The sequence below is a fragment of the Scatophagus argus genome, chromosome 2 (assembly GCF_020382885.2).
Source record: "Scatophagus argus isolate fScaArg1 chromosome 2, fScaArg1.pri, whole genome shotgun sequence".
Classification (NCBI taxonomy): Eukaryota; Metazoa; Chordata; class Actinopteri; family Scatophagidae; genus Scatophagus; species Scatophagus argus.
The window spans coordinates 24702421-24714785 of NC_058494.1; the positions used below are offsets into that span (position 1 = coordinate 24702421).

General features: G+C 42.3%; 1 protein-coding gene across 2 annotated transcripts; it reads left to right on the top strand.

The window, feature by feature from the left end:
• The first annotated feature begins 311 nt into the window (after positions 1-311).
• Positions 312-11873, top strand: LOC124050533 (transmembrane protease serine 6). 2 transcript variants are annotated; one of them, XM_046373198.1, is made up of 18 exons: positions 312-541; positions 1770-1902; positions 2155-2297; positions 2583-2650; positions 2954-3141; positions 3283-3324; positions 3621-3825; positions 3987-4123; positions 4693-4805; positions 4898-5007; positions 5205-5347; positions 5460-5558; positions 6142-6255; positions 6665-6781; positions 7201-7369; positions 7940-8217; positions 9876-10012; positions 10987-11873. In XM_046373198.1, exons 1-18 carry the CDS (start codon positions 467-469, stop codon positions 11149-11151), a joined length of 2436 nt encoding a protein of 811 aa, XP_046229154.1. In that variant the 5' UTR covers positions 312-466; the 3' UTR covers positions 11152-11873. The 2 variants fall into 2 exon arrangements, with proteins under 2 accessions (XP_046229154.1, XP_046229163.1); XM_046373207.1 differs by lacking the exon at positions 3283-3324.
• Positions 11874-12365: the final 492 nt, after the last annotated feature.

The following is a 12365-nucleotide window of genomic DNA, read 5'->3' on the forward strand; positions in this document are numbered from 1 at the left end:
ACAGAGGCCGACCCTGTTTCATTCCCATCAGATTTACTGGTGCAGGGGAGTTGACTGGGAGCATCGCTGTTGCTAGGCGATAATTTGTGACATCATCGTACCTGTACCTACCTGAGTCACTGCTGCTCCATTCAGATGAGAAAGTGCTCTTGAACATGCAGTTATGATCAAACCATCATAACTGGCATTGTGGATTCATTTTGGCTTTATTCCACTGTTATCTATCGCACAGAGATAACTCAACCTATCTCTAAGCAATGTGCAGTCCCAAACGAGCTTTGGGAAATATTGACTTTGACTTTTTTTTTCTTACCTTTGGACCCACAAACAGAAGGGGAACAGTTCTCTGTCTGTAGCAGCAAATATGTCTGGCTATGTGCTTACCTGAGGTGCTACATAACACCTGTTCAAGCCTCCTTGGACACTGAGATGATTTCTCAAGGAGTGAAGGACGCGGAGTGATGCAATGGCGCTCGGACACGGCTCTAAGAAGTCAATTTCATGTGACCAGGGAGTCACTCCAGCTTCACTCAACAGCGAGGTCAGTAATGCTAATCCTAAAATAGCTACATCAAATTGTATGTCAGACTGCACTGATATATATGTTCAGATTAATGTATGTGAGACCTGGGAAGCTGGCAGAGTAAGCTAAGGTTTCACAGAATTCTGTCTATGCAGCGCTTTTTCAAAACGTTGTCAAATGGAGGCTTTTGTTTTGGTTTTCAATGTTGTTTGCTCTGCTCATGAGCTGAAGCAGTTGTGTTCATGTGCTTTAGAGTTCATGATAATTTCACAGACTGAAAAAAACAGTCAATACAGAAGCAAGAATAAGACATGTCAAAAATAAAAAAAAGACACAGATTCTGTGTGAAAGACTGTAGCTCAAGTGTGACGGGTGAAGCTGAAAAGTGCCTGGTTTTCAGTTTCCTGCCCTTAAGACTACTTCCTGTCATGTGTTCTTCCTGAGCCTCGCTGACTGTGTAAGAATAACATGTTTCTACTAACTCTGCTGATTTTCTCGGCAGGAAACAAATAAGATTAAAGTGACTGTGCAAAAATTTTATATTTATAGGGATCATTGTTGCTGTAAAATCCTCTAGAACGGCATTTAGGGCCATTTTGGGATGCTGATATTGGGAGAAGTGGATACATTATAAATTTAAATTAAGCATTCATTTACTGAGAAATATTTAACTTTGATAAAGATGCTCTGAATCTGGCCTCAAGAGTGGCTGCTTCAGGGATGTAGTGAAGGTGGAGGAAACCCATGACCAACTCTTCTACCTACATAACCACAAAAATATCTCATCCTTTAAAGAGCATCATTGGAGTTTGACCAAAAAAAGCAAACATGCAAACGCTAAAGATTAAAGAATATTTTAGTTACATGCACACTATGGTTTGATACAAAACTAATGATTCCTGGTTCGCTACATTTTGTGGGTAAGTTTTAAGTCATTTGTTAATCAATATGAGACATAACAATGAGATAAATGATGAACATGTAACTAAAACACATGCGCTCCTCTGTGGGCAGTGAGAGATGTGAAGGTTGGTTGTTATGATCAAGTCATTAGGATAGATTTCATCAGGGGAGAGAAACTGAAAAACCATAACAGCCGTGTGACTAAATATAACCCGCAGAGAAATCTTCTCAGTGCTTTGTATGCTATCATGTGCCCTCACTCAGTGTAATAAAAACAAACTTCAGACTGAATTTCCTGTAGCAGAGTTAACATTGTTAATCTGACAGGAAGTGTTCTCCACAGGTAGGGGCTTTTGGACAAGCTGGGGCTCTCCAAACCAGGAGGACTCGGTCATGCAAGTGTCTCGTGGCCTTCTTCATCATTATCATCATCATTCTCATAGCCACAGGAGCCACACTGGCCTGGTACTTCCTTGGTAAGGAGTTTTCTTTTTCTTTATTGCTCAGTCTGTCCTGACCTGCATGACATACGGTTTAACCATGACTGGATCTTCAAGTGCTTTAAAAAATTAATTTAATTATCTTTAATTTAAGATAATGTGAACTGCAAATATTTCATCACTTGGAGAAAAAAAGCGTGTACAGTTTCACAGTGTTCCTAGCATGACTGTAGGCTTTTGTTTATATCGTGCCAATAATAATCATAATCATACCGTGCTCTGTAACAGAATACAGGGTTTGGGTGTTGGAACAGCGCGTCCAGCAGCAGTACGTGGCCTACCTGTCCATCCTCAACCGTAACTTCTCTGCTGATCTCTCCTCTCACAACAACCCTGCATTCAAGAAAGAGGCCAAGGGAGTACAGAACATGGTGAGCAGGGACCGTGAATTCCTCTGATACTGATGAGCATCACATCAAGGGACCCACACGGCTGCTGGTTTTACACCAGTTTCCATGCAATTAAACAACCTGCTCTGGATTAAAACTACCAGACTGTATAGATAGATAGATTAATTCCTGTCATTCAGTGATATCATTCAAGGCTAACAGTCAGGAGAGAATCTGAAGGAGTGACTGACATGCTGGTTTATGTCCGGTAAATGCAATTGTATCAACATGTGAGAACAGGTGATATCGTCTTTCTCTGTCTTTCAGGTTGAGAAGATAATGAAGGGCTCGAGTCTTTCTCGATACTTCAATTACACCACTGTCTTTGCCTTCGGGTATGTGTCACATAGGTATCACATTCAAAACAGTAGTGATAACTTGGGAGAACAGCAGCGAGATGACGTAAAGGAACATCATACAGTAAATACTCAAGACTTCTAACATGTTGTGCTAATGGTGGAAGCTTTTACCCAGCGGGAGAAGAGCAAGAAACACCCATTTAAACATTAGATATCTGACTTTGATGCCAGTTAATATGCACTTTGTTCATTCATTCACTCAGTTAATCAGACTCTATAATCAATGCTTTGCTTCATTTTATCATGTGTGGATTTTGGCCTTGGCTGTGTTCGCTGCAGGGAGGGTAGTGTCGTGGCTCACTTCTGGATAGTGATGTCTGTGCCGAGCAGCCATGTTGAGAGGGTCACACTGGAGACAGTCAGTGGGAGTCTGGAGAAAGGCCTGAGTTGGTACACACGGTCAAAGGAGGAGCAGACAGCCAGCTTCAATGGATACCTCCTGCACCTCCCCTCGCTGTCTGTTGTGGGTAAGAATAAGAGAGGAGCAGAGTGTGTGTGTGTGTGTGTGTGTGTAAGACAGAAATTAAATGTGTGTGAGGAGATTCTGGGATGCCTGGAAAGTTCATTTATTTACTTTAATTTCTGTCTTTTTGTTCCGCTCCCTGCAGAAACCGACTCCAAAGTAATAGAACTTTTGAAAGCCTCATTTGGTATCACACTTTATTTTCATTTGCTTGTCCATAATTTGTTATTTTGTCATAATTTATTCATTTTGTTGAATTTTAATTAGCATGAATGGCATCATCTGGAATTTCATTCCAAAAAAATATCTCAACAGGCTAACTGATCATGTTGAGACAGGAATGTTTTTGAGACAATATTTGTCCATTGATTGACTGATTAGGAATTAGGAAGCAAATGTTTTCCAAAATGGAAAATTAACTTGAATACAAATCCAAAAATAAGCCCAGCTCAGCTTTCTGACTCTGACTGACTCTTGCCCAAGACTGTTACCGCTATCAGAAGGTGGTGTCCAACAGCCCCGTGGCCCTCCGTGGCCCCGACACGCGGCGCTCCTCCTGCCTGTGGCACCTCCAGGCCGACCCCGGGTCCCAGCTGGAGCTCCACATGGAGTGGCTGCTGCTGGAGTGTCGAGACAGACTGCTGGTGTACAACTCCCTGATCCCCACCGATACTCACCTCATCACATCGTGAGTTTCAACCAGTTACACAGACATTTGTTGTGACATATCAGGCCCTCTGCTGAACATCGGCTATCGCTAAAGAAATACACATTTTCTCACCACTGTCAAGCTCCTAATTCTTCATCTACAGTGAGCTACACTAACCAACTTTCCCTCTGTCCCACCAGCGTGTATGGCTGCAGCAGACATGAGCAGATGGTGCGTGTCCTCTCTTCGGGCGAGTGGATGACGGTGGTTTGGAAACAGGGTCTGTACAACTACAAGGATCCCTTCTCTCTGTCTGCACAAGCCTGGAACCACCAGGGTAAAACCACCTGAAAATGATGGGCCTTCTTTTACTAGTTCAGAAATGTTTCAGAAACTGTTACAAATACAGAAAGGAGACAGACCTTGAGTTAAATTCAGCCTGACTGAGCAGAGTCAAACAACAACAGCTTTTTTTTTTTTTAATGATAAAGTCATGACCAAGTGAAAAGGTGCCAGGAGGATGGAGATTGTTAAACTAGACTAAGGGTGTACAGCAGGCTGTTTGACACTGTACCTGCACACAGTTGTCAGTCTGACACACAGCGGAGACGTAAATCTTTCCACTTAGCTGTGGAAAAAGTGTATGTGTGTTACTCAGCAGCTGTGCCCATTTAACTTTATCTCGACTTATTTGTCTAGACACTTATTACACAGCGTAGAAAAACATCCCCAACGGCAGCCTTTTTTAATAACACTTTGAGCCTAATCAGGCCAGGTTGAGTCAAATTGTGCACACTGTTTCTTAGTATCAGTTAGAAGTTTGTTAAGCCTTGAATACCACAGAATTTATGATCTCTTATCCTCTGAGTTTTCTTCCTGTGTATTCTGACTGTGTTTCTTTCTCAGACTGCAACTCCACTATTGAACTCAGGGACGTATCAGGGGTCCAGGGGACACTGAGGACACCTTTCTTCCCCAGCTACTACCCCCCTGACACCAACTGTACCTGGACCTTCACTGTAATGCACGCCTCCCTCCATGTTTTCTTCACTGACTGAATGATGCTTGCACTTTATTGTGTTTTTGTGTTCATAGTCCTTTGTGATTTCAGATGCCCGGTGAGGAGTTTGGCTTGTCTCTGGAATTCGAAGGCTACGAGCTGAGCAGAGCCAGCTACAACCAGGCCTGTACCCAGGGACAGTGGATCATCCAGAACCGCAGGTAGGCTGTCCCACAGTGAGTCTAGCCGGTCTGTAAGAACCGAAACTGAGAGTGAGGTGCCCTGCTAAAGGGCACTCCATAGTTATTTAAACAACACTTCTCAAACCTGTGAGCTTCTACCAGAGCCTTCTGGTTGTCTCTGCAGGGAAACATACCTGGAGCTTCATTTGATTTTACTGTCTCCGTCCTGTTCTCAGACTGTGCGGTACCAGGAGCCTGCAGCCATACAATGAACGTCTCTTTCTGATCAGCACGACGGCCACTGTTGTCATGACATCAGAGGTGTCACTCACGGGGCCAGGCCTTCAGCTGTACTACAGCGTCTTCAACCTGTCAGATCGTAAGCTGTGGATGCAGGAGAAACAGACGAGAAATGTGGATAAATTAACTGCAAAGTAATGTTTCTGCTGTGCTTCACTTGTGTGTTGGCATGTTCTTGGCATGTTTTATAGCTTGCCCAGGCCAGTTTCTGTGCACTACGAATGGACTGTGTGTTCCTGCCTGTGATGGAATCAAGGACTGTCCTAATGGACTAGACGAGAGGAACTGTGGTATTTATTTGTTTTGAATTAATCACACGTCATTTATTGTACATGAGGATGATGCAGATCTGATGGCACTTTTTTAAAGTCTCCTGAATGGATCTGGGTGCCAGTCATTGTCTTAAAATGTGAAAACCTGTGAGATTTGGCACCTTGCACAGTGCTATCACTAGTTTGGCATTTGTAGGTGTAGGAAGAGGTGTGTCATGGATGAGCCGTTTAGCCGTAGCTGCTTCTTGTTGGTGCAGTTTGTAGGATTATGAATGTGAAGGAGCAACAGTGTAGACGTTATGTCCAAGATGAATATGTATTGTTTAGAGATATATACTGAAGTAGCATGCTAACCAGCTAGCCCGAGCCCGACTTATCTAGTTATGCCAATTTGCACCACTAGAGACAATAGTCGAAGATAATAACCTAAGATAATAAAATGTATAAACACTTTGATGATCCATTTATCGACCCAAAACACTCAAGCATCAAAAAAATAAAACTGTAAATGAAAAGCACAGTGCACCACCTCTGTGTGTGTGGTAGATATCATGAAATGCTTGTTACATTACTCTGCTTGTCTTCTGTGTGTGTGTTTCAGTGTGTGTGGCACAGTTCCAGTGTCCAGAGGACAGCCAGTGTGTGGACTACTACAAGGTGTGTGACCAACACCCAGACTGCCCCGAAGCAACAGACGAGATGAACTGCACTGAAGGTAACACACTCAAATCTGTACTCTACACACACACTGTCACAAGCACCACACATACACAGCATTTCACACATCCTTCTGTAAAATGCAGTGCCTTCATTTTGATCTTTGCTGTTTATTTGTGTTGTTATTTTAATCCTGAACAAACCGATGACTGACCTCAGAAATCATCTATTTTAAATAAGACAAAAAAAAATCAACCAATCCCTTAAAGCATAAAATCACCAGATTCTTGCCAGAACACATCCGAAATAATCACCTGGAAATAAGAATGCTTTTGTTTTATATCTATTGATGAGGGGTGTTCAGTTGGTTGCAGTCTTGACCTTTTAATACACACACATACACAAATATGTATGTGTGTGTGTGTGTGTGTGTGTGTGTGTGTGTGTGTGTGTGTGTGTGTGTTCAGCCGTGCAGTGCACAGATATGACATATGTGTGTGCGGATGGAACCTGTCTGAAGAAGCCGAACCCAGAGTGCGACTTTGTCACCGACTGTCCCGACGCCTCTGATGAGAAACAGTGTGGTGAGAAGATGAACGTGCACAGTGTTTATACACACATTTTTTTACATTTTACTTTAACTTAGTTTTGGATGTATCTGTTCATGCTTTCTTGGAAGGTTTCTCAAGGTCTTCTTGGGCTTGACGTCAACTTATCTTGTAGCAAAAATGAAAGGAGGCCAAGCGCTCGGCTGAAATGAACATCACGTTAAGATGATGTACTTGTTGTAAAATGTTTTGATATCTCGTATTCGTGATGAGGGGAAATCCTGAGTTTTGTTTATTCAAGTTCATAAAAAACTAAAAAGTTCTCTTTCTCTTGTGATTAAACACAAAGGCTGTTCTCTAAATAGATGGTTAATAATTAATACATATTGCAACTTCTGATCAACCCATATCAAGTTAGTATTTGTGTGTGCGTGTGTGTGTGTGTGCGTGTTCAGACTGTGGTCTCAGGCAGTTCTCCAGCCGTATTGTGGGTGGGACCAACGCCACCGAGGGGGAGTGGCCATGGCAGGCCAGCCTGCAGGTGCGAGGTACCCACATCTGCGGAGGAGCGCTCATCTCCAGTCAGTGGGTGGTGTCCGCTGCCCACTGTTTCTATGACGACCGGTAACTGCAGGAAGAGAGAGGAGGAAGTTGTGGTTAAGGTGTACTTTCAAAACAAAAAAAAAAGTCTGGGAACTGGCACAAAAATGAGGTTTTTTTTCCCGCTTTGGTTAAAAAGGTCTGTTCAGTGAATCTGATGAAACACTTTTAGCATTTTAACACTTTTCAGTCTTTTTGAATCTTTCTCTTTCCTCCAAACTTTTTTATGTTCAAACCTGCTGTTGTGTACTGGAGATTCAGCAGCCTGTTTGGCTCAAAACCAGTGTATTAATGTGTATGAGCTGGCAGCCAAAACTACAGCTGAAACATCCTGTGGAGGATTAACTTTTCTTTTTTCTAACGTTCCCTGTATGGTGATTGAAAACTTGTGTAGCATTCAACGAGTGTCGGAATTTCGGTGGACGGGGAAGATTTTCTAATTAAATAGAAAGAAAGTTTGTGTGCAGCAGTCAACAACTGTAACTATACATAAAAACAATCAAGACATTGTGTTATTTTAATGTGTGCTACAGAGAGAAATAAAACTATGTGTCTCCTCTGTACCATATAATAACTCCTCTTGTCCTTCTGCAGTCTCTACTCCCCCTCGGTGTGGACGGTCTATTTGGGTAAACTCCTGCTAAACCGCAGCAGCCCTACTGAAGAAGTAGCCCGAGTCCAGCGGATCCACCTTCACCAATACTACGACGACGATACCCATGACTACGACCTGGCCCTGCTGAAGCTGGACCGTCCCGCCTCCGTGCTGCTGGCTGGACACGCTCGACCCGCCTGCCTGCCTCCGCCCACCCACCAGCTGGAGCCGGACCTGCTCTGCTGGGTGACCGGCTGGGGGGCTCTCCGCGAAGGAGGTGACGATTGGTCATGGAAGTAACCAGAATCACTTTAACTTAACAGAAGCACTGAAATTCAGAGGTTCCCATTTTGCTTTGACATTTTTTTTGTCCTCTTAAAATTTGGCATGTTTTTTTATATTGGCGTTATCACTGTAAGCATGTTTAAGAATTCTGATGGGGAGGCTCAAAAATATTCTTATCTGCAAAAGCTGGCCATGCAGAAAAGTTTGAAAACTACTGAAACAACTAATTCAAACCAAAACAATGAACCCTGGAACATACAGTTATTTATTTAAATGCTAATTTGTCCTGATAATTCACAGTGCTTTTTCAGGGGCAAAAGTTTGCACTATTGTAGTTTAGAGAGCAGAAAAGGAAGAACTGTCTGACATTTCACCTCACATTTATCTTCTGATGCCTTGAATAGGCTGCAGATCCCAAGTCAGGAAGCTCTGACATAAAGTGATTTCACTGTAAGTGCACAATAAGACTCAGATAAGACTTACAATTCAGCAATTACAAAAAGGGCTTTTCACAGGTACAAAACTTCATCCATGCTTTGGTAAGCGTGACCCAGAGGAACAGATCATCATAAATTATAAAGAGGCACTTTTAAATAAAACAACGCATATGCCAAGTTTTATGAGCATTAACCATTTTAACATGGACTTTTATTTGGTGTTTTTGACCTGTAGGTTTATTCTATAAAGGCTAATGTCCGAGCGCAGTCTTTTCTTTGCTAAAGGTGCTTCATTTCTGTTGTAGGATGAGCGGTAAAACTTTTTCCACTGGCTTATGCGTTGTGCAATACGAGGCAGTGTTTTCACAGGAAGCGATTTTGTGTGACTTTTGCAGCCTTCAAAAACCTCATCTTTTCGGTGGCGAGACGTGGGGAGTCTTTGTGGGGACGGTATTATGGAGGAAAGTGGGTATGCTGTGATGATAACTGGGCGAAAACACGTAAAGTCAACTGATTTAAATTAAAGAGGCAGGAGGAGATGGAGTGATGTGGGTGGAAGTGTGTGGGCTGTGGTTTCACATGAATGATAAACGACGGCTGTGTGAGAGAAGGTGTCGGAAACCATCTTCCTGCACACACAGTTTCATAAAAATTCACAAAGTCCACATGGCTCTGTAACTGTTGGGAGAAAAATGCTTAAGTAAACTTATGTGTGTGTATTTAAGGGTGGATACACCGCTATATTTGCAATGATGTAGATCCTTTTCACTGTGAAATTTCCTCCAGCTTTTGTTTACTGCCTGTGTGCACGTAAAAAGTGCCACTACAGCCATGTGGGACTTTTGCAGGCAGGATATTGCGGCACGTAAATATGTTTAATAATTTCTGGTGAAGCCGAGGAATTGATATGACTGCAGTGTTTGGTTTCACTGTGGATTCAAGTGGTTTGGTGCTCTGCAGCTCTAGAAATGACATTCAGTCTGCGAATCAAAACTGAGTTTCCGTTCTCTGTAAACGTGAACATTGTTGAAATGCTCGAATGTGAATCGAAGAAACATTTAAATGTTTGCAATGTAGGATTCACCCCGAAAATATTAATCTAATATAATATAAATCTTTCATGCTTTGTCTCTAGTGCACAGATGAAAAAGCATGAAAAGAGTCTGAATCTCTTGGCCTTCGCTGGTTCACCTTTTCCCTCTTACCTCTTCAGGCAGTGCCAGTAATGTGCTCCAGAAAGTGGACGTTCGCCTGGTCAGCGAGGAAGCCTGCGTTCGCTCCTACGGCCACCAGGTCACTCCCAGAATGCTTTGTGCTGGTTACCGCGGTGGAGAAAAAGATGCGTGTCAGGTAAAGAGAAACATATGTACAAAACCAGAGGATACTTAAAGCTGCACCATAGTCAGTATTTTTTATATCAACAAGGGATTGAATCCCTGCGTGCAGTTAAAGGTGACACATCACATGAATACGCTGATCAGCTGCAACATCAAAACCACCTGCTTGATATTTTGTAGGTCCTCCTCAGCTCTTACCTGTCAGGAGGGACACAGGGCCTCTGGGGGGGGGGGGGGCTTTTCCAACACAACCCACAATTCTCAATCATGTTGGGATCTGAGGAGTCTGCAGGCTGTTGTTGTGGTCCTTGAGACATTCCTGAGCTGTATTCAAAATGTGACAGCTGGGGGAGGAGCCGTTTTGGCAGGGGCAAATCATTAATGTTGTTCACTTCACCTGTCGGTGGTGTTAATGTTGTGGTCGATTGATGTAAGGTGTCACTGCAGTTTAGAGTTAAAGTTGTGCTGCCCCCCAGTGGCAATAACAAGAAATGACTGCAGGTTTAACTCAAAGCACATTTTCAGAAGCTTTATAGCTGCCATTTTTTACAGTTAACTCATATCCAATACATTTTTAAAAAATATTTTATATTTGATTCAGTAAATAAAAATTTCAGTATGACTTGGTAGAACTATGCAGCGGAGTATGTAGTCTCTCTCTCTCTCTATGTGTGCCAAGAGGATTGAGTGGAAAGAATAAACAATTTATGTCAGCAAAACTTACCCTGCCAGCTGTTGCATCTCAGTGTAAATACATATATGTGGTGTGTATCCTGAATGTCCTCTGGGTGGAGAATTTATGTTCCCCATAAACAGAGTATGACCCATAAAATGAGTTTTAAAAGGCAGGCATCCGAGCAATAGATGATATCATAGCTGAATCACCAGGGCTGATCATCAGTCTTGTCAATTACTATGGTCATTTTGAGCCGTAGAGACATAAGAGTCTTAACCCGCTGCCCTTTTAACATCTCTTGTCTCTGTCAGGGAGACTCTGGCGGTCCTTTGGTTTGCCAGGAGCCGTCAGGTCGCTGGTTCTTAGCCGGGGTGGTGAGCTGGGGCAAAGGCTGTGGGCGTCCAGACTTCTATGGCGTCTACACTCGCATCACCAGGCTCACTGACTGGATCAAGCAGGTCATCAGCAGCCCGTGAGACACTGGGAACCTTCATCATCCTAATGTCAGACCATGTGAGAATAAAAAGCACTGGCAGATGATTGGAGATTGCTTTACAGCCAGGCAGATTGTTGGTAAATGAATAAATAAAACCTTTAAATCAAGGTTTATTTCAAAGTCAAGAAGTAATGAAGCTGGTAATAATCAACCTTGATATTATAAAGTGTTTATCTTTAGCCAAAGAAACACGCTAAAAATGAAGTGTTAGTAAGAACATGATATTTGAGACGTGTTTCATTATGCACAATGAAATAAATTTGACTTATCTATCTATCTATCTATCTATCTATCTATCTATCTATCTATCTATCTATCTATCTATCTGTCTCCCTCTTCTTTTCTTTGTCTCATTAACTCCACCTCTCTCTCTCCCACACTCATCTTTTTCACTCTGAAAATGAGCTCTAATCCTTTGGGGATTTTTCAATATTTGGAAGTTCCCATTTTGAGTGTAATTGGTATTTTATTAGGTTATAAACCATAATGACAGTTCTGCTCAGTGGGGCATAACAGCAGTGCTAAAACCAACCTCTGGGGGCCCCAGAAACCATCCATCATGGCAGTTGACTGTAGAGCAAAGTTCAATGCTTATAGATGACCTCCTACATTTTCTATGGAGCATATTTTACAGTGTGTAAAGTTCTTCATCAAAATGTCGTTTTGACATTTAGATTCTAGAACTAAAGATGTGTTTCAACATCTTTAGTGTTATTTGTATGACATCACACCGCAAGATTTCTGCATCTTGAAGCTGAAATAGCTTGCAGGCCCTTTTACTTGGCTGCCATTAGGGGGCGCCATTCAACACTAATAGCAAGTAAGTGGAGAGACTGTAGAGCAGTAGAGGAGTTTGATATTGATTAGATAAATTATTGAAATAAGTATCTGTAGGTCATACATAAGCTGTGGAAATTGATCACTAAAAGTAATGGATAAATGGTTGGAATGTCACTCACTTGATAGCAACATGAATGCAGAAATATTCTGAAAAATATTGTAGCATCCTCTACGACTAATAGTTAAGTAGCTCCTGATCTGAAATTAATTCAGATTTGGATAATCATTGATGTTGATGAAGGGGGGCCTGACTTCATCCGACTGGACTGTGGAGGAACATCTTACAAGGAGTTTTGGCAACCATCGCATTAATGGACAAATGGCATCGATTGTCACTGGTCACCAGAGACCATT